Source organism: Anser brachyrhynchus (genome assembly GCF_964034855.1).
Source record: "Anser brachyrhynchus genome assembly, chromosome: Z".
In the NCBI taxonomy this organism is placed as follows: domain Eukaryota; kingdom Metazoa; phylum Chordata; class Aves; order Anseriformes; family Anatidae; genus Anser; species Anser brachyrhynchus.
The window spans coordinates 40,164,661-40,187,979 of NC_137697.1; the positions used below are offsets into that span (position 1 = coordinate 40,164,661).

Below are 23,319 nucleotides of genomic sequence, written 5' to 3' on the forward strand. Positions count from 1 at the left end.
ACTTCTGGTGCTCGCTTTAGTAGCAAGGTTTCATTCTTTTTCTGGAGGCTACCCAAGAACAAAAAGAATAAAAATATTTTTATTGTAGTTGCTTAGGAATCGTAGAGACTGAAGATGGGTCTAAACCAAAACCCTGGATAAGAATACTCCAGACCTTGGAGATAACACAACAGCACTACTTCATACAGCGATGAAGAGTTAAGCCCCAGTCCAGAGACTTCCAGGGCAAGTTCACACTGAACTTGTGCTTAGGCCATAAAAATACATTTATCTCCTGATTCAAAGACAAAATAATAAACAGGTAATAAAGACATCTAATTCTTCCTATATAGAAAGAGCAATATCTCATAACCTTCCAAAGAGCTTTCTGGTAAGAGGTTTTCCCCATTTAACAGATGGGGAAATCATGGCACAAACTACTACAGTAAGATTTTAACAAGGGAACAGGACTTCCAGTTTTCTGAACAAAATACGTTTGAACTAGCGCTAAAGCTGAGGACATGGATCAAAACCATCAGGCTAAAAAGCAGTGTCAAGAACAGTACCTTAATGCAAGATGAAATTTTTGGAAAGCTGAAAACACAAAGTGATATTAAAATAAAATTAATTAAATTCACACAAATTGTTTTTTGTTTTGTTTGTTTGTTTTAATGTTAACAGGGAAAATCTCAGGGAAGGCACAGAAACATTTACTCTTCTTTGCAGTGGCAGTTTGAAATATTATTCATACTTCAAAGACCAACTTAAACTCGAGAAGAGAAACACTGATGGTTATACATACACTTAGGATAAGGCAAAATAAAAATTGTGTATATACTTCAACGATATTCTTTCACATTTAATATGAAACATCTTTAAAATTCAACCAGAATCTCTGACACTCAGAAATCTTCAACTGAAGAGCAGCAATGTATGTCAAATGTCACACTACTGGCACCTTTGGTCAGAAAACCAAAGTACACAGATGAATTAAAGAGAAGAGATGATGCCTGAATCACAAGGAATGTAACATTAACTGTAACAAAATGATATAAAAAACATTCTATCTTAACAACAATCCAGTTTCCTGATATTTAAGCTCCCTTAAAAATTCATACTGTTTTCTATACCTTAACACCTCATTTTACTCCACAGGTAAGGCCAGTCTTAAAAACAGTCTGAATACTAAATTTCTCCTAAATATTTACATACAATCACAAATTCCCCAAAGAGTCATTCACTACTCAAGGAAAACTTTAAATCTGAACAAGCTGTGCTATGTCTTTTCATATGCAACTATGGTGCTGAATATCTCCTTCAAATAAATTTTTAAAAATCAAACCAAAACACCTTTTTTGACTACAGAATCACAAAGTCCACAGCTATAGGTCTTCTCTTTTGCACTTCCAGCTCTGCCAACACTCCCTTGCAATTTTCTTTTCCAGAGACTGGTTACAAGTCTGAAATACATGTTGTGCTGGGCCTAATACTTGTAAATCAGGCTGAGATCCAAGAAGAAAAAAAAAAAAAAAAAAAAAAGTCCTTTTGAATTCAAGGAATTGTTCATCCAGCCCAGTCTACTTTTTTTTTTGTTGTTGTTCCCCGAGGTATTGCTTTTATCTTTTCACAGGAATCACTGCAAGGACATTACACATTGTATGGCTAGAAAGCTTCTTCTGACAGCCACTGTAATTTCTCTCTCTTCATTTCATTCCACTACAGTTAGTCTGCTGCTAAGCAATCCTATAAAACCAAGAGTGAACAGGTTAATGTACAGTCCAACGTTCCTTTCAAACCCAGTTACTGCTTAATTTAAACTTGCTTTCAGAAGTTTTTTATTCTTCTTCTTGTGTTACCATACCTAAGTTCCTTGTAGACACACGTTGTCACCTGTAGAACTTAAATTTTAGAAGTATGGGAGTGACTTCTGAAAATCAAGCTTTGTAGCTAGCAGCACGTGACCATAAGGCACTTTTTTAAGGGAATGTGACTTTCAGAAGTCACTCCATTATTTCTTAAAACTAGGCCACATACTAGTACTTAAATATGTGTTCTGTAGACTAAAGTTTTCTGTAACCATTTTTCCATTGTTCCAAAAGAAAGAAACTGAAGCTTCACACAGCAAAGAAGTCATAGTTTTATGACTGTTGTAATATTACATTAAGCTAACGTGAAGTCTGTAGAAAAGTAAGAGCAGGATTACCTACAGATGTATCATACGATAAATCAGTTTTAAATTACTGCTTTATTAACTGAGAGAAATAATTGCTTAGCTGGAGGTTCTGAATAGCCATTTCAGTAATTGGCTAAATTCTAACATGAAAAATTGTGTCTGGTTGAATCCATATTCCCAGAGTTTCAACCAGTACATTTACTGGAACAATATTATCTCTGCAGGTACAGAAGAGAAATAGTGACTGAAGCTGAATTGATCTGTGAAAGCATGCAATCACTTGCACGCTCTTCTACATAATACCTAATTTTGACGGTTCCTCATCTTTTTAACCATTCTGAGTAATCATAAAGACTGAGAGCCAGTTCTGTATTTTAGGTAAGCCCAAGCTTGAAGGAATTCAAAATCATGATACCGATAACGAATGAAATAAAATCATTTCCACTACAGTACGGAATGAACTAATGAAAATTCTTCAACTATAGTACAGAAGTTGATCTTATAGAAAGCAAATATTTATGCTCTACATGTGTACTTGAAAACATTACATTTGTCCATTCACATAGAAATGAAAAACTAATTGAAACTACACTCTGTATCTGTTTGTTTATAAATGTACAGCAAAATATTAATCAATTAAATGCACACAGATGTTCCCTTGTGGAAACTGCACCTTATTTAGTAGGTGCCATTATGTATTCATTAGTATTACAATCAAAATACTGAAAGCTTTTTATGTACATAGGAAATCCTTTAAAACAAAAGATCTCTCTTAAATATATTTAGTAACCCATCCCTTGCCCAGCTCCTCAACAGGTAGACAATGTAAGTCACATCTCACAGAAAGGTTTGGGTTGGAAGGGTCCTTTAAAGATCATCCCATTCCACGGGCAGGGACATCTTTCACTAGATCAGACTGCCCAAATCCCCGGTCATTCTCATAGCCTGCTGTGAGAAACTGTATAGACCAGACTTCTGTTTCCACTTTGACTGTGTAAAAACACTTCTAATATCAGCAGTCACTCTTCCTCTTACCATTCGAATCCATGCAGGCAGTCGGCAGCGGAGGCAGTCCCTGAAGCTTCTGGTTTGTTAGATTTAATCCAGTCTGGTCATTCAAGTGTAACACATCACATAATGCCTTTCAGGTTTTGCTGTATTTTAATTCAAACTGGGATACAAGTCATGACATCATTCTGGTTCTATGTCAAGGTCTTCCAAAAACTTCTTTTAATTTGACTATTTAAAAAAAAAATCTTGGCTCATGCTTGTATGGAATTGAAAACTTCAACAAGATTAATTGCTCTGCTGTCCTCCAGTGCTGCAATGTTTCTAAGGTGTTTTCAAAGGCTAAACACTACAACCTCAGAAATGCAAGTAAACACTACCTGCTGTATTTTCAGAGAAGGAAGTAAGGATATAGAGCAGTGCTTTTATTGTGCCAAATAACAGAAACCATCAGAGTTCAGACTTTTTTTTAACCACTGTACTCGCCTTGCCCAGTGTAGCAAATCCTTGGGTTTTCCATGATTACCTGCTCTGAATTTTGAGCATAAATTAGTACCAAAAAACTTTCACTGCATATGTAAGGTGCAAAATGACACTGATCCTTTCTTCTCGTTGAAACACAACAGTTAGACTTCCATATATCAATCAGTTTTCCCTCTTGTAATTTGTAACATCACTTCTGTGCAGCATTAAATAGTAATTATAGACAAAACATTGGAGAAGATGACTGTGATATAAAAAGATGACTGTACCTAAACAAAAATAGAGTTACCTTTGTTATCTCTCAAAATTACCTGCTTGGTACTGGCTCAGACAAAAAAAAAATATTTTTAAATATTAGAAGAGCATCTCTCAGTTTCCTTCTTTCCTCAATGCTGCAGCAAAGTTACGACAATTCACTTGTAACAACAGTGACAACTGCAGCAGAATGCCGTGATGTTACTGAGAATGAGGAAAAGATTGAGAGAGAATGTCTACACAGTGCATACCAAACACACTAGGCCATATCCTGAGTTCTTCAGTCAACGCTTGTACACAGAACAATCTTGGGGCACATCTCTTCTTTGACCCATACTTTCTACAGTCACTTATACAAGAGCAAATGCATAAGTGAAATCATTCCGAGCAACAAGCATCTTTTGTCTCTTCATTGATTTCAAAGATTACATATGGCACAAGGAAATGGTGAATCAAACCTTGTGATCCTTGCAGGGAGTTCTTCCTCAAAGAGGAGGCAGAAACTGAGGCAGAACTAACAGATTTTTCTGGGTACAAAGAGCACCAAAGTCCAAGTGGATTAAAAAATTCACAACTTGAGATTTGCTCATGTATGGCATTTTTTCCTATAAATTATCTCTCTCTTTTTTTTTTTTTTTAAAAAAAAAAAAGAAGCTAAAAATTAAACTTGTCCATGCGTAAAAAATATGGTGTGGAAAAATATTTCTGAACCAATGAGATGTGTGCAGATCTGTGGTAACTGAGGTAGATTTTTTTTCCTCATTCTGAATATGTTCCAGCATATACTTGTTTAAGTTCTCAATCTCTTTCAAAGCAGGTATTTTGACTAACACTTTGACTCGAGAAGTGCATTCTCTTCATCCCCAGATTGCGCAGACTTGCCGTTTTCTCTTAAAGTTAAAAATGAGTATCTCAGTCCTCCTGCCATACTAAAGAAAAGAGAATGAACACAGATGTCAGAGATTCTTGATAAAGTATGCACACATGGTCACTTTATAGGTATTTACTCGTCCTTCCAAAGGATTAAGGAATGCCAGCTACCATAAATTAGGAGTGCCTGAGAACTATGTAAGCCATGTCAGAAACTAGCCCTGAGTCTACGAAGATCAGTTATCATCTGCTTCAACACGTTCATAGAAGCAGGTGCAAGAGTTCATCAAAATACAAACCATCACAACTCTGAATCGTAACTCATGTTCAATGAACACAACTCATTCAGTCAGTGTTCTTGTTTCCCACACCACTTTTTTTTTTTTTCTCCCTAGGAAGCCTCACAGCACAGAACTGATCAGGTCCAAAACTACCCATAAAAAAGGATAGTTTAAAAAAAAAAAAAAAGTAAAGCTGTAGGCATGTTTCTATAGTTAAGATCCTACCATGATAAGATTCAGTATCTGAAAACAAATATGAAAAAACATAACTAATTGTAATGAATTTCACATTCTGAGGCAGTGCTTCCTCAGGCCGGTTGTTTCCAAACTGCATCACCCAAGTGGGCCAAACCAAACAAAACATAAAACCGTATCTCACTGAGAAATCTTCAGCTTTAATAATGGCTATTCGAGTTCTACTCACCAAATATTTAGGCCTATAAAGTTCAACACAGAGAATATGTAATCTCCACCAATTAACATTCCGATGTAAGCGATGGATATATTCTGAAAAGAAAACAAAAGCTATGAATTCATTGAAATCAATTGACATCTCCAAGAACATAAATTAATTTACTTTTCTAAGGAAATAGCTATGCTCTGTTGCTGGCCACTCTAAAATTAGTGCTTAAATTAGTTTCCTGGGATGTTATCATTATGGATAATTTAACAGAAAATAAAACCAGTGTATCTTCTAAATGTGAGGCAAGGCACTGAGAGTGACTTTCTGAAGAGACAAACAGAATACGAAAATTAGTTATCTGACATTAGGCAAAATGGAGTTAAGGCTACTTTCTGAAAATTTACTTCCTTTTAATCTTTGGAAGGCTCATTTCAAATCCCACTTCTTACTAGCAGGTTTCAGGTTCTCAAGCATAAAAAAGTATGCTTTAAAGTTATAATAAAAGCTTTTTATTATTGCTTTAAAAGGGTTACCTCCTTACTTTGCCAACTAAAAGCTCATTGAAAGCACTTGGCTCAAAGTCAAGTCAGGCACAGTTTAAAGAGTCCACTACCAGCCTCATCAAGTTTTGGGAATCTGAAATTGCCCTCTACAGAACGAAGGAAAGCTGTAGAACTGTGTGATCATTTTACCAGTGCTTTGCTGGTTTCAGATGTTTTAGCAGCTAATCTGAACAATGACATCATTTCTACTGATTTCTACCAGGGACTACTGAATCATGAAGTGCTTCTCAACTTTAAAGCAAACCAAGGCATTTCAAAGAGTAATTATAGTTCGGAAAATAGACATAGCATTGCTCTACCTTAGTGGTTCAAAGCTGATATGTAAAATTTGAAAGAAAGCCTTCAGGACCTGAAGGAAAAACTACTAGATTATTCTTACCAGCTTTCCAAAAGCAAAATAACAAATGAACAGACAAACAACTGTAGAAAGAAAACTACCATCTTCTTTTTGCGGATTTTGCTATGCTGGAGGTAGTGTTTTCATTAGTCACCCACTCAAGGGACAACCCTGATGACTGTTATTCCTATGCCTAAACTAGTTTGGATATTGATAGTTATTTGGCCCACAACCACACAAACTTCATCTTTTACTAAAACTCTCCTGGGTTAAGCTTTCTGCTCCTTTCCAAACTGGCCTACAAAATGGTGCTTGCGCAGTCTTCCCAGATCAGACACTCTGGTCTCATCAACACGAAGGAAGTTGCACTGGATTCAACTTAATCTGGGTTAGAGAAAATAGACTATGAGGACACCAAGTTCAGTTTTTAAGACAAGCTTGTTTTAATATTAATCAAATTGACCAGAAGTTATATAAACCAAAATGAAATAGTCTGTTCAGCTAGAATACAAGTTCCCACACAGAGGATGAAGCAGTTAACATAATGCTTAACAGTTAACATAAGTTAACATAATAAACTCCTTACTACAGTTGTTACTATGGCTTAGCCATTATTTTTCATCTGTGAGCACCCCATGATCAGAAGCTATTAAAATAAGTTCAACCCCAAATGAACATGGATTAGTCTGTATCAGTTTGCAATGGGTTTGCTTAGGCTACCCTGACAAACTCACAGCAACTTGAAAAAGAACAGCAGCAGGTGACAGTACCTGATTAAATGTGATTAAATGCACATCTTTTAACTAAAACTGGTTCACGTTTCTCTTACAGGAAAAATAAAAATAAATCAATACTCACTTTGCTTTCCAGAGTATATCTACACATTCTTTCAATAGAAGAAAACAAGGTGACTTTCTAGTGTGGATTTCCAAAATGTAAAAATGCAGCTATGGCACAAGCAGTGTCTCAGTGTTAGCCCTCGTTTTGAGTTTCCAGCTCAAAGCATAATCAGGACCAGTGTTGATGCAATGCTCTATTTCAGCATTCTCTTCTAATCCATTACTCACCTTGATGGCACCAACTACTGTTGTCGTAAGTGCAGAATTGTAATGACTGCATAGGACAGTAGAATACATCAAAAGAAACCTAAAGAAAATAAAAGAAAAAATGTTTTAAGTTCCTCTCAGGGAGCTCAGAATTTTAGCAATTCTTAGAAATGTTCAACAATTTTCAAGGATTAGTATTCTGCTGGGATCTTCATGCCAACTTGTTCTATCTCCCCCAAAAGATTTGTTGATCTGTACTTTAAGTCAATTATGTGCATAAACAAATTACTCAAAATACAAGCTGAAAAAATGAAGTCTTTCTATAAGCTGCTTGAGCTCTTGCACAGTCATTTCTGTTCTTTGTGCTTCTTAAATGTCAATATGTAAAAGTATTTTGACCCTTTGGATGGTGCTATGTGAAAGAGCAGAATAGGACCCAACTCACTTTTCTATTCTTCCTTTAATTCTGCAATTCCAAGAGGAAAAAAGCATTGTTTCATTACTTCTGAGTGCCCCATACTCTTCCAGGTACTTTAAAGAACAAATGTACTGAAACAGTTCCTATACTAAACTGTTTACATTCTATTAACTGCATAGATTTAGTCAGATAATCACAATAGATGGCTAGGAGAGGGATACTGAGTACAGAAATTAAAAACCTAAATGTCATCTTGTTGACCACAGTACTTGTGAGGGCAACAACACAGGTAGTACTGAAACAGTTATTTACACTATTAGAAATCTTTTAAAAGCAAGAGAGAAACCTGGGGGAGAAATGCATTTTCTTTGAATTTTAACATAACTTATTCATAAGTTTTACAATGTAGATTTGCAATTTGAAACACTGTCATTAAAACGTCTTACTTGATTGCCCTTTGGACTTACCCCAACAAGCAGGAAAGAAGAAATTGAAAGACAAATAAAAAATTTGTCCAGTGCTGGAAATGTGTTGCCTATTTAAACAAAGAAAAGAGAGAGAGAGAGAGATTTGTGTGCTGTATAACCAACTGTTAATACATATATAATGTAATTAATATGAAAAAGTGAAAAATCACAAAATAGATTTATAATATAATTACAAAAGGTTTATGTAACTTTTGAAACAGTTTGATACATTTAACTTCAGAAACAACTGATTAACATGACAAGAAGGCATTTCACACAAAATAGATATAAATCACATCATTTTTCAGGGAATGACCATTTTTCCAGTGAAAGCAGACTTATAAGAACACAAAGACAAAATCACGAGTGTTCAGGGCACAACAACTTGCAACGAAAGGACGCTGGAATGATTTATGAGACCCATAAGCTCTGTAGCAATTTTCAGGGGCAAATCTCAAGGAATTCCAAAAGGGAATACAAATCTTCAGACTCTTTTTACAGGTAAGAAAAAAGTGACTCAGCAAATCTGTGAGGATGCCAGAAAAAGAACACAAATCTCCTGGTCTGCTACATTACTTGACAGGACACACTGCCTACAGTATTACTGTCCTATAATTACCTATGGAGAGTTATGCTATAGTCTGATGAGACTGTAGCATGCAGGTTACTAAACCAGACTGAGACTAAACAAGAATCTCTTCTGAATATCATAACGAGAGAAAAACTGGAAATCATCTGGTGTTCGTATTTGCAGCCTCTTTTCAGAGAACATGGCAAACCACATGGTACAGCTGGATTCTCAACCACTTGCTCCAGCTGTGAGTCCCCTGTCATATATTACTTTTAAATGGTGACTCTATAAGAGCTATCATGCAGCTTCAGCTTCACCTTAGAGTGAATAATTGCATTTTCTCATCTGTAAAGGGTAAGTCCAAGTCACATAGTTCCAAATACTAACCACTAACATGGAGGAAGGATTACCTCTCAATAAATAAATAAATAAATAAATAAACAAATATAAATTCACAACCTTAAAAAAAATTAAATACAATTAAATACTGTTATCAATTTGATATATGGAATATCCCTGCTTACCTGCTGAAAGTCTCCAGTAGAAAAGCTAATAATAACTGTTGGAACCACCATAAAACAAGCATTATAGAAAAGGACACCATATTTTCCCAACTCCTGTGAAAAATGAAACATGGTGTTTGAAAATACAAGACAACTGAGAGCAAAAAAACTAAACACTGCTCTGCCAATTCTTCTTACACTATTGTAAATGAGCAGCTAGAAGGTAATGTACTACAATTTAAAAGACAAGTTTGTGATCATTGGTTTTGGTGTTTAGGACTAAGATGAGCTTCCATTTCAGTCCATTTGAATGCTCAGAAAAATACTACTGTTCTGCTAGACCTTGAAAAGTTTCTGTACAGCAGTAGTTAGACATAAACTTCCCAAGGCATCAGTCCAGAGATGCTTCGTATTAGACTGCATTCAGCTAGTGCATATTTACCCCAAAGGCACAGGGCAAGGTGGCTCCCTGGGGCTAGTGTAACAGGAAAATTAAGCCTGATTCCTAGACGTAGTACCTGCAGTCACTGGTAACTGCTGTAACCTCAAGCAGCTTGAGGGGTGCCATACATTCTGTAGGTTAATTTGCTTGACAGAAAGGCAGAGGAGGATCAGGGGAATGAAAAAACAGCCTTCCCTTCCTCCAGATTCAGTCATACTACTCAGCAAAACTCTTCAGCTTAGTTGTTGCTTTAAAATTATACCCTGTATTTTGCAGAAACCTGTGAGCCCATTAAGTGCTGCTCTCAAAGAAAAATGCAGGGTCTGGATTCAGTGCAAATTCTGAGATTATTAAAAGACACATATTTCCACTGTGCAGAATGACCCATAAAAGTCAATGACAAAACCTCTATTCAACATCTCCAAGACTGCTGTTTTCATGGCATCGAACTTAAAGAGTAGTCTGCTCGGCATTTATATAGCATATAATGTATCAAGGTATCACTTAATTCTTTGGCATACTGGTGTTGAGTTTAGACTTGCTTTTGGATAGCCTACAAAAATATCAGTTGTGATGGTTGTTGACTTAAACTGGACAAGTCTCTGTTCCTCCCCACAGGTTTATTTTACGTAAATGTCACTTAAAAGTGTGTTTCTAGTCAAATAATTAAATCCTTAGATATAAATTAAGCTTACAGGTACATCGTTTGCTTTAGTCTTGGATTTTTTTAAAACAAAAGCAACATTATAAAGTCACCACAAAGTTTGCCTAAAAGACCTGAGAGAAAATAAAACATGCTGCTTATTTAGGCCTGTTCTCAGACACTCATTATGAGTTTTTTCCCAGGCTGTTCTGTATTAATGATGCATATATTCACCTATCAAGTGAAATATGAAAGCAATAGAACTATTTACTAGAGCATACAGAATGTTCATAAAGTCATATACTAAGTAACTATATTGTCAAAATGTTAAATTCAACCTAATCACCCCTCAGTTACCTTTGGATCCATTTTCTGCTTTGTATAAACTCCATTTGCTGCTGTGAAGATATCATTTAGTAATACAAAGGTGTAGCCCTCTAGATTAAAAGACAGATCAGACCTGGAAAAGATATACTATATTGTAAATAAACAAATATTATACCGTGTAATACTACCTTGCTTAACTAGAGAACTACCATAAATGAGGAAATGTAAATCTTGAGAAATCATTCAAGTAACAGGCTTTGCTTTAAATCTCCTTTGCATGTCAAGGTACTTTCTATTTCTCCAGTCACAGGACAATCACAAATGAGTCATCAGAGAGTTCCCAGAACTCAGTATGGAAGTAGCAGGAAAGGTTCAGTTTTCATTTTGTGAAAAATTCCATCTGTCTCAAACATGACAACCTGATCAATTATTTCTGAGCGTATTTATCTACTTCTTTTAACGCAAAAATGTAGCTATGGAATAAAATCTATTTGTTTTTTACAGTCAGACCAGACATATTGTCATCCTTTCTGTTTTGACTAGCTACCTCATGGATATAGTGTAATTTATTTAGTAGGACATGGCTCTATCCAAGTCACACCATACGGAAATTATTTACCTTTGTACACAGTAAAGCCAAAAATAAAAATAAAAAAAAACACATTACATTTCCATTTTAGTAAAGGAATTTTTGAACAAAAAGAAAACAAGGGAGACTAACAGATAAGTACTTTGTGCACATATCTCATATTTGAACTTGCTCAATGTGATAAAAAAGTAGACATCGTCTAACTCAAAACAAAATCTGACAACCAAAAGAACATTCTTTCTACCCAGAACAAACATATTTTTCTGAAACTATTAAAATACAATGATACTATGAAAGGAAGGTAGTGTTTCTTACACAGTTTAACCTGCTATGTTTATGATCCTGCAAACACAGAAAAGCTAGGGGTGGAAAAAGAAGCACCCAAATACTTCCAGCTGGAGTTCAATTTTTCCCTTTGTACTCCTGCACCTCCCAGTGATGTCAGTAGAGAGATTATCCAAGTCAACTTCATTCGGAGTACATGGATCGACCTAGGGTCATCTGGCACTTAACAAGGAAGAAACTCCTCCTGTTGCCCCTCCTCTTATAACATGACTTATGTTATGAAACAAAATGAAAACATATTTCACAAATGAAAACCTTACCCAGCTGCTATGAAAGCCCCAAGAACGATGGCAAATACACTGATGATAATGCTCAGCGGGTACCGTTTTCTGTAGACAAAATTAGGCAGTTCACGTTTTCATTAGTTGAAGAGGAGATTAAATGTCTCTCTGACTGAAATGTTCCAAAGCAATTAGTAATCACAAAATATTTAACAGGAGGGCACAGTCCGGAAAACCTTACAGAAGCAATGTGGTCGACTATGAGAAGTTATGGCCCAAACTGTCAGATTTTGGCATTGAGAACAGAGATCGTAAAAACATCATGAGTACTCTGCTACTAGATAATTTTTATAGTAAAGATTAAAGGTTTAAAGTATCGGTACTAGAGTAAATTGCAACCTATCCTGTACTGGTGTTCATATGGGACTTTTTTCAGTGTCTTCAAGTCATTTAAAAAAGATCACTATATATTTCTTGTGCAATTTGTCATCTCACCTTTCATAGGGAAAATGCTGTAGAGCAGACTATCTAGATTATTTCTGAAATCAAACAAGATTTTCATCTGGAGTGGAAAGCACAGAAGCTTATGATATTCTTCAGTATGCCTACATCAGTGCTGACACAGAGTAGGGCAAAGCATACCATAACACTATCTTACTTCTTATAGGTACATTCCTTTATTTATAAATGTCTCAAATATTTTTGTAAGACACATGCTGCAATGCGTCTTACAGACTTTCCCATGCCTCTTAGGCCAGCCCCCAGCCCTGAGCAGGCCTCTGAGAAAAGATTCATCCAAAAAAAAAAAAAAAAAAAAGCATAATGCTCCTGGAGAAATCCTGCAACCGAACTGACTCACATTTTCCTCACTTGCTTGAGAGAATCCTCAGGCCAACAGAAGATAGAAACTTCTGCTTTTCCTGTGAGAATGTGTAATTAGAAAAGAATCTAGGTGTTCCCCCAAATATGACTCAAATTGATTCTGATCAGCAAAAGGAGATACTTCAACCAAAAGGAGATGACTATCTAACTGGGGGCTTTTTGAAAAGCTTTTCCCCAACCATCACTCTCATGTTGCTTGGATACTGCTTCAGCAAGCTCTTTTTCCCCTTCTGACTTAGTTTCACCCAAACACAAGCCTTCTGGGTAAAACTTTAGAGGTAAGAAAAAGTATTATAGATCTATATTGCTATTCTTCCAAGTCAGTACACTTGAAACTAGCGATTCCAAGCTGCAATAGCAGAAAGTTCTTAATTTCTCATTTAAGATAACTTGTAATTATAATTAAAGAGTTTGCTGACCTAACAGCACATATTTTGCTTCACTAAACTGGCATGTTTTAAGATTTGACTCATCAAGCTACTCTGCATAAGCGAAGTACCATACTATCATCACTGTTTTGAGACATAAGGATCTGTCCTCACTAAAAAAAGCATCTGAATCACGGATCACTTACTTGATTCTTGTGCAACAGTCAAGAGAATGAGTTGTGAAAAGTGCACGCTTCTTCTCTTGTATTCACTACAGTGTATCTATGTCTTCAGATAAAAGCTACATAAAAACACTTTCTTTGTTTCTCTCTGTCTGACAGTAAAAATCACTCATTCCGTATCCTGATGAGATGCCACAAGTAATCTATTTGATAGATCTCAAATAAAGGTATCTTAAAATGAAAAAAAATAAAATAAAATCACCCAAGTATGATGATTTCCAGCAGTAATGTAAGTGGAATGGTAAACTTCCTGAGCACTGTAAACATCGGCAAACTGTCAAAATAAATAAATAAATAATAAATAAATGAATATAAATAAATAATAAATTAATAAAAATCCAAGCACAGCTTCAAATTAATAGCATTTTTATGTTCTAATTCTTATCTGGTTTTAGGAAGCAGAGGATGAAACAACTACCCCAGCAATAAGCAAGCAAATTCCCAACCACTTACTATACATAAAAATGTCAGTCTGACATTAGAGGCAGATTAGATAACCAAATCATTGAAAATAACAAGGTTTGCCAGTTTGTAAAACAGTTTGCAACTGGCTACCTTCTAAAAAGTCCCTCCACACCAGTAAAATGGAACATAAGGGCTATTTTCTACTTAACGTATTCCCTGTGAAATAAATCTTTCTACAGAAATCACAGGCAGGGTAAGTAACAATCATTTCTATTGTAAACATAAAAGACAAGAAATAAAGCTGTCTCTGAAAACACATAACAAATATAAAACACAAAGCAAACAGGCTTGGTAAACAAGCTGTACTTTCAAAAAAAGTAAAATAAATCCCTAAGAAAACGGAGTGTACAAGAATCATGAAAGGTGGATCCTATCAAACAAACTATCAAACAAATTGCTACTTCGGAACAACATACTGTTGGTCTACATGAAGTGATACAGTTGGAAACCTTTCTGACTAATTTGAGAAAACATTTACATATGACACTTCAGAAACCTGAGAGCATGGCCATCTGGAAAAATTAATCCTCTGTTTAAGATAACCACTAGCAACTGCATTAATAAACACTACAAATCCTAACACTGATTTTGGACGCTTTGAAAAAGACATTTGGAAATTATGCATAGGATCACCTGCAGGTTGCAGGTTTTTAAAATTTAAAATTACAGTTAGGGGAAGAACAACCCACAAACCTAACTTCCACAGAACTGAAACTACTTCCGTATTCACACTGGCTTAAACACTCCTAGAAACAGTGCTGCTGAAGGCATTGTTTGCCTGAACAGACACTTCAGAGGAACAATTTCAGCGTGTGCACAACAGTGTTGCAGGATCAGGTGCCCAATGTTGCTACTGGAAGAAAATGAATTCTTTAGAGAAAAAGCAACGTATTCTCTCTCCCAGCATCTCAAAGTTATGATGTGCTTAAAACCTAAAAAATTCTCAGTTTTGGTTTAGCTTACTGTCAAATCCTCAGTAGCCTGTAATAACATACAAAAAACAGCTGCAATGGCATTGCAGTGATCTCAGATACTGCAAGAGCCATTATGATTCTGCACTCCTCTTCCATGGAAAATTTTGTCATTCAATCTCCTACAGCAGTTCCTCTATATAATTTGTACTTCTATAGCACTAGCATGGAAGCACCTCTCATGGATCAGGGGGCCTACAGCAAAGCTAGGGATGGACTCTTTCAGGGAGGGTAGTGATAGGACAAGGAGTAATGGCTTTAAACTAAAAGAGGGTAGATTTAGATTACAGATTTGGAAGAAATTCTTCACTCAGAGGGTGGCAAGGCACTGGCACAGGCTGCCCAGAGAAGCTGTGGATGCCCCATCCCTGGAGGTGCTCAAGGCCAGGCTGGATGGGGCTTTGGGCAGCCTGGTCTGGTGGGAGGTGTCCCTGCCCATGGCAGGGGGTTGGAACTGGGTGATCTTTAAGGTTCCTTCCAACCCAAACCACAGCCAGCTCTTTGTGCTTAGCAGGGGAACACCAGCACTTCCACTCCACAGTATTTTTTCCGTCTCGTGGTATGTCCTAAACAACCTGCAACAACATCATGATACAAATCTTCCCCACATCCCTCTTCCTTCAAAAAAGTCTTAGAGCTTTCAAGCCCTGCCAATAGATCACCCAGGAAAAATGACACTGGAGTATGAGGGGAAAGGACCCTGAAAATATATAAAGCACTCTCATTGTCACAGAGGAGTATTGTGATTTATTTTTTCTAAGCGTCCCTTAAAAGAAGCATACAACTTGTAAACAGGTCAGATGCTTGGGTAAGTTACTATAGTACTATATATATATATATATAGTACTATAAGACACTACAGTAGTATCTGGTATTTAGACAGACAGACATCATTTGCATTAAAGTCCCTACGCAACACTTTTCTTCAGTGCTTTTTACCCCCACAAAATAAAGGGTAAAAGCCAGTGTATTATACCTTCTATTTACTATACCTGAGTTTGCTGGTACTTGATAATCCACTTATGTGGTTTCCAACATAAATCAGAGGCAGAGGAAACAACTGTGATAAAATTAAAAGCACAACTCAGATTATTATGTTTTGAAGCACTGTTGAGAAATTTTAATTGATAAAATTTGAGAACTGTAATATTAGATGTGGTTTAGCAAGTTTTAGCAATAAAGAAGGTAGTTTTGTTTTAAGGGGAAAAAATGTAACTGCTGCAAACCGGTCTACAGCTCTTCTTCATGTGACCATTCGAGACCACAGCTTCACTGATTTCACTGGAACGGTAGCAATTTATCTCTAACGAGACTCAGACTCCATTTAGAGTCACTTTTAATCAATTTTATTTTAATTACTGTCACTCTCAGATTAATACCTAATGTTTGGATTTTACATATAGAAGTAATATTAATAGCAGTAACAAAATAAGCAAGAGAGCAAGTGGAATAAAAAAAAAAAAAAGAAAAAAAAAGGAAGCTATAAATATTTCATGTTTCTCTAGGTACCCCACATAAATTAGTATCTCTGGAAGATACATTATTTTAGATCTACCTAATGAATTACGCTATGTGAGACACTAGAAATGAAAGATAAATATTTAGGTGTAAATCAAGCTTTACCATTTCTGGCTTCTAGCATAATGAGACTGACTCTCACAGAAATATATGGGCCATAACTCAATACAGAGAAACAATAATAGAATTTCAGAGCCTTAAGAAAACGTACAAAAAGTCACGGATCTCTACGCAATAGTCAGCTGCAGTTCAAAGCTGTCATTTTCCCACTGCAGAAAAATTGCAGAAGATTAAAAGCAGCCAAAGTAATCAGTGGGGACAAAGGTAGTGTGCACATCTAATCCTGTTTGCTATCAGTCAAGTGGAGCTGAAATGCCAGAAGGACAAAACTCATCCCCTGTCCGTACGTGTGCAACAGCTGGTGTTGGTACGCCTGTACACGCGTGCTGAGAGACACCGTGTTTGTCACAGGGTACGTCTTCTCAAAGCTGTGCGTGCTAGAAAAACATACAAGAGTGGGCTGCATTTTACCTATGTTACAAATTCTGCCCTTCTTTACCTCAAAGAGGAGTAATGTACAGTTGAAGTTAGCTATAGTTACCTAAAGTTGAGAGTTCAAAGTTAAAGGAGTATCAGTAACATAATAAATATTCCCCCGTCAACATGAACTCGCAAAAATTTTGTTATATACTACCTCTTCAGCAGGCTTTTATGTAGAAATCTGTCTCTATATAGGATGAAAACAGAGCTGACGTTACGTTTTCTTTCCTCTGAAGTCATCAGTTGTGAAGGAAAAATTGCAATCAACTTCATATCATCAAAGATCAGTGAAATATTTACTTTAAAAAGTTTTTCAAGAACTCCAAAGTTTTCTTGCAAAAGTAAGCACTTTGCTACTTTAAAACTCTAGCTGAAAGCGTTGAGACCATTCGGGAGTCAAAAGCAACAACAATCTTAGTGTAAGTGAAAGCAAAAGCTGTTAAAGGCTAACAGGTCAGTCAAACGATGTTTTAAAAAGTAAAGAAATCAAGACAGGTTCAGCTCACTCACTGTGACTCGTCATATCCAGCACTAAAAGCAACGTGCAAGTCCTGGATGCTGCAGTGTTTACCACTCCTAGCATATCCAGGAAAGTCTTCCAAAGGATAGATATTATTAGGACAAAATAAAAAGGATGCTGTACTTTTTTAGTGCCCTTGTACTGACATGAATGTAAAGGTTACGGCAGGGAAGGAGAGTAGTGGGATTGATAGAGGATGCAGAGGAAAGAAATTTCTCAAGGTCTCAAAAAGTTTTTGACAAGTGGAATTCAGAACTACTCACTGGGAAACCTTCTTCATTCATATTAAGAAAAAAAAAAAAGGATCGTCCATCTTATAATCAACAGCACAGATATTCCTACAAGATTTCTAAGTGCAGAAACCCCAATGATTTCAACATGCATTAAGAACACACAGCATTGTAGTAAACTGCACCCTGCTAGTAAAACAAGATGCTGCAATGGAGATGCTGGCTTGAAAAGCTAGAATAGCTGAGCTCTGCAGCAGGCCTGGGAACTAATTCTCTCTCTGAGCAAATACTGACCAATATTCTGCAACAATTTCATTTCTGTAGTCATTTCAGATCCTAGCTCCCAATTTGAGATAATATAAGATACTCCTTCATATTCTCTCTATCCTGCCTCTTTGGACCATACACACTTAAGGACTGCCTCATGCAGCTAGCACCTACCTACATTGTTTTTGATGAGCATTATTTTGACACCTTCTGTTAAGCTGAAATCTTACATTTGGAGAGAACTGCTGTTTGGGTTTTTGGTCTCTGACATATTCTTTTTCTATTGCTATATTACATGCCCCATTCAAATTTCCAAGCAGCACTTCTCTCTTCGTGTTGTGTACTAGATCAAAATTTGCTCTTATAGACACAGATCTCCCACTGATCCTGCAGGAAGCTGTACACATCCAGCAAAGTACGTCAGGAATCTGGGAAAGTTCATCCAGCTGTATGAAGGTACCTCATTCTTTCCCATGTATTGCATAACCAAATTACAGTACATTTCTCTGCAGGCAGAAGGCAAGAATATTGCAATGACATGGAAATCATCTAATCCAATATTGAATGAAACAAAGACACAGATAATCACATTTGATTAAAAAAATGCAAAATTGTTTTCTGTTCTCCTTTCGTGTCTTGTCTCATTAAGAAAACAGTTTTCAAGTCCTTCAGAAAGACAGCCATTACAGAAGGTAACATTTTCTTACTACTATCACACCCTAGGTAATGCTTACCTTCACAGGTATACTTTTGTCAAAGTCAGGAAAGTGAATAATCTTATTTAATTTTGATATATACAAGATAAGTATAGTAGCTGCCATCTAAATAAAAAGAAAGAAAAAAAAAGTAATGTAAGAACAAAACCATAATGTATGATGAAAGAACTGCTTTAAAGACAAAATCTATGCATTTGACATAACCATGGAATCATTCAGGTTGGAAAAGACTCCAAGATCACCTAGTCCAACCTTTAACCTAGCTCTGCCAAGTCCACCAGTTAACCATGTCCCTAAGCACCACATCTAAACGTTTCTTGAAGACCTCTGAGGATGGTGACTCAACCACTTCCCTGGGCAGCCTGTTCCAATACCTCACAACCCTTTCACTGAAAAAACTTCTCCCAGTAACCAACCTAACCCCCCCCCGGCACAACTTAAGGCCATTTCCTCTTGTCTTATCACTTGGTGCTTGGGAGAAGAGGCTGATCCTCACCTCGCTATAGCTCCTTTAAGGTAACTGTAGAGCAATAGGCAGATGTTATGTATTATGTACTTCTTTCAACAGCACAGCATGTAGTGAATAAACTGGAGTAACTTTTTACTCTCATTGATTTTGCTTGTTATTTATTTAAAGTACAATATATATAAGCTAAGTTTTATGGCTCAAAAAAAAAAAAGTTGTACCTTGTGAAAAAAAATGTGCATATTAAGGAGCCAAGAAAATTAAGGAGATGATCCCAGCATAATCATGCTATTTTCACACAGAGTGTTGTTTAGTCTGAGGAACCACTCCTACAGCTTTTTTGGAAGGGAGGCGTGGGGGGCATGCATTGATCAGTCTATTGGCAAAGTGAACAATAAGTAATAAAGGTATGGTGAGAATGAAGGAGAGTATTTGAGCATTCACAAGACTAATGCTGGCCACAGGGAGGAAAAAAATGTTAAATTAAATCTTAAATACAAAAATAAAATAATTGTCTATCTACAAGGACGGGGTGGAGTCATGTTCTAGTGACTGAAGTATTGTATCATGTTACATGCTCTTTTCAAAGCATTTAGGGAAATCTTGGAAGAACTGGTAAATAACACAAAGGAATGCCATTGAGTCTTAGGTTCTGCAAAGAAGAAAGGCCGTACCATTGCCCTTAATATGAAGTATTTCTATTCTTTGGCTTCCACGGAAACATGAGCTTTCCAAAGACATACAGTTGTTTGAGCAGTCTGAATGTATCGAACGGCCTTTTTTTCCCCCTCTCATATAGCAAACTTTACAAGACCTTTTAATCTCTTCAGCACTACGCAGCAGAGATTTCAGACCTGTTTTTCCCTCTTCCTCACTAATTCTTAGCTTGTAACCTTGGCAGAAAATAAATCCTCTCTTTTAAATGTATCTGCCTAAACGATGTTTGAGATAAAGCTCCATCTTTCCGAGCCATCCCTTTGCAGGGTCACACACTCCCTTTTTATGGACCATGTACACGAATACTTGTACTTTGGTTTTACTACGATGCTTAACTACAACAGCAAGTATTTCTGCTGAGGCGCTGCAAATTGCCCACGAGCTGATAAGGCAGCTAAGAACCAAAAGTGTATGGTAGTCCTACCAGAAAACTGATGGAGAACATGGAAGAAATTTATAAGGAAATACTGTTTGTCTACAGATAGAGGGAGGCAGTGTCTCTACACATATTCCACAAATACTTCAGGACTCTAAAAGCATCTAAGCCGTTGGTAGCAATCTTGACAGTTTGGGAGGCCGTATCTCTTAACTGCTGAGTTCTGTGAGAGAAAATAAATGTCATTTCCAGTTCTTTATGTGACTCTTCCTAGCCAATATTTTTGACTTGGACTGAAATTTCCTCCAACTCACTAAAACAAAGTACTCTTGCAGGGCATCTAACAAAAGAAGCAGTGCAGTATAACAGAGATTTCCCCCCTAAGATGTATCTCTATGTTAACAACAGTTTAACTTACAAAATAGTAAGTATATATAGAATGTTTTACTTGTGAACATACCTGTCCAATTCCAAGAAACATTGGTGATGGGAAGCTGAAAAGCACAAACAGACATTTAATACTGAGGAAAGCAAAAACAAACAAAAATACACCACCAACAAAACCAAACCCAACAACAACAACAGTAAAAGAGGTGTTTAAATTTAGTACATGCGGATGACCGACCAGTCTTTAAGAAGAGCTCAGGATCTGCAACACTTACTGGAGTCCTAATATTGTATTTGTGCAGCAAAATACAAGCCACATAAAAATGATACCAAATATGCATTGCTGATCAGTTCTAAAGAGCTAATTAGTTTTGGTGTATTTTGAGTGAAGATTACATACTTGGAGAACTCTAACAAAGCATAAGTTTTTGAGTGGCCTCACATACACTGTGCAGTAAGCTAAACCTCTTGCACTTGCCCTAACCTGGAAGCTTATCTCCACAGTCCAAACACACTAACAATATGTACTTGTTAAAAAAAAAAAACTTATGTAAATATTGTAGAAACACCTATTGTCTGCTAAAATGGCTAAATTCCTACCGTACCCTTTCAGTTGGCTCCTGCTCAAAGCACAGATGCTTGACCAGTAAGAAAGCAGAAACTTTAGGACACCCCAAGAATTTGAGAGTCTCCATTTTTCCCCCTAATTCTACATCGAAAAAAAAAACGCAGTAGCAACAGCTAATCTTTTGTATGCATAACGAAATTCGAGCAAATAAATTATTTCGTATGGTTGTCTGCTTTATGTTATAACCAGCGATGTGTTTGGAGCCTCCCTGACCAGAATCCTCAGGTGCCAAGGAGCTCCCCAAACCTAACAAACAGTTGCTTCCTCCAAAGAGCCATGCAGCATTTTGCTGGACTGCATTGTCAGGGATGGTCACGCACAAATCTGCATCTAGGGAATCTGAAATAAAATCAGTTTCATTCTCTGTGCACACCTGTACAAACAAATGCCCAATAAGGGGTGTACCTTCTCAATAAGCTCTGTAATTTTCCATTATCACAAATTCCTTGAGATTGCAGTGATTTAACACAGAGGCTACCACGAGCTGCTTGGTGTGCTGTATCTCTCCAGTGAGCACCACTGGGACAGGAACACAGCATTAACAAAAGAAAGAAACACTCTGAAGCACAGCAGGAAGGCCTTAGGGACACTGGAGTCATAACACAAATAAAGGACAAGAACGGCCAGCAGTGAAAGAGGTTCCAGGAAGCAGGTATTAGCAGACCAAAAAAAAAAAAAAAAAGAGCAGAAGAAACAGGACTTTATAATCACGTGACATCTAAACTGTATTTTAATTTGTACTTATAGCTGCAACACATAGATGTGAAGACTTCGTTCACATGTACTACACAGATTTCTCCAAATCTTTTTGGTCTTGTAGAGCCCTAGAAGTTCCCAGCAATGCCGTAAGCTCGTTGTACAAAATTCAGGTTTAGTGATGGCCATGCTGTCTTTGATTATCTTTCGTGGACGTGCCAGAGGTACACCAGGGATTTACAGGGAGCTGCAGACTGTAGGACGAAAACCACTAGGAAACAAAACCATAAGTTGCCTCACAGATCATTTTTTGGGAGACACAATATACAGCTCCTACATGTTAGAAAGTAACAGCTAGATTTATTTTTTTTTTCCTTTTTCTGCGTGTTCAGTTTTGTGTCTGTTCTTGGCCCACCGTGAGCTAAAAGACAGCAAAACCGACGCAAACTAAGCGAAGAATATTAATGGTGAACAGCTCGCTGCTGCAGGTCTGTAATTCGGTAAGGGACTGCCTCCCCACCACGTCAAAGGTGTTTTTACAATTCGGGGATCGTCTCGGGCTCAGCAGCTTTTACCTTCGGCTACCTTATAAAAGCGAGGTGCTTCCAGGAAGGCAGCGTGACTGCCAGCACCGGCAGCAGGATCACAGCTGGCAGCCGCCAGCCGAGGAGCCGCTCGGCCGCGTACCCGACCGCCGCCGCCAGAGCCGCGGGGCCCCGACCCTCACTGCTGGGGAGTGCCGAGCCGCGGGGCGCTCACCTGTACGCGCTGAGCAGGGCCTTGTTGACCAGCACGATGAGGAAGGAGCACGTCCCGTAGAAGAGGGCAGACAGCAGCCTGGGCACCGCCGAGACCGCGGGGGAGGCGGCGGGGGCCCCCTCCGCGGCCTGCCCGCTGCTCATGGCGGGCGGGCGGCGGGCACGGCCCCGCCCCGGGCAGCAGCTCGGGGCAGCCGGCCCGGCACGGCCCGGCCCGCGGGGAAGGGCCGCCCGACCGCCCGGACGAGCGGCGGCGGCCGCAGGGCGTCCCCTGGCGGAGCGAGCTGAGGCGGCGCCGGGTACGCGGAGCCCTCCCCCGGAGCCGCCGGCAGCCCGGAGCTGTAAGCGGCGGCTCTGCGCTTCGCAGCAAGGCAGCGCCTGTCAAAGCCTGCCACCGGTCTGCTTTATTTTTAACCCATCTCCTCAGAAAAGGGTTCCACGGGAGCACAGGTGTGTTCCAGTTGCCCATAAGCAACCAAAATGTTGAGAAATGGGGGGGGCGGGAGGGGGAGGGAAACACGACAGAACAACAAGGGGGACACGGGTCCTCTGTGTTCTGTGACCGGTCAGGCAGATGGGATTATAAGAACAAGGAAGAATGGAAACATTAAGAATTACTATAAACAGCGCACACACACACAAACAGAA

The 23,319-nt window shown here is 37.9% G+C and overlaps 1 protein-coding gene across 1 annotated transcript; it reads right to left on the reverse strand.

Moving 5' to 3' along the window:
- Positions 1–625: 625 nt before the first annotated feature.
- On the reverse strand, positions 626–22,935 carry SLC35D2 (solute carrier family 35 member D2). Its single transcript, XM_080573519.1, is given in 14 exon segments — positions 626–1,722; positions 3,188–4,738; positions 4,740–4,827; positions 5,474–5,556; positions 7,420–7,498; positions 8,284–8,351; positions 9,379–9,471; positions 10,800–10,902; positions 11,964–12,032; positions 13,619–13,690; positions 15,845–15,912; positions 18,662–18,748; positions 20,663–20,696; positions 22,673–22,935. Coding segments are annotated over 13 exon segments (1,029 nt in total). The 5' UTR covers positions 22,816–22,935; the 3' UTR covers positions 626–1,722; positions 3,188–4,696.
- Between the last annotated feature and the right edge of the window lie 384 nt (positions 22,936–23,319).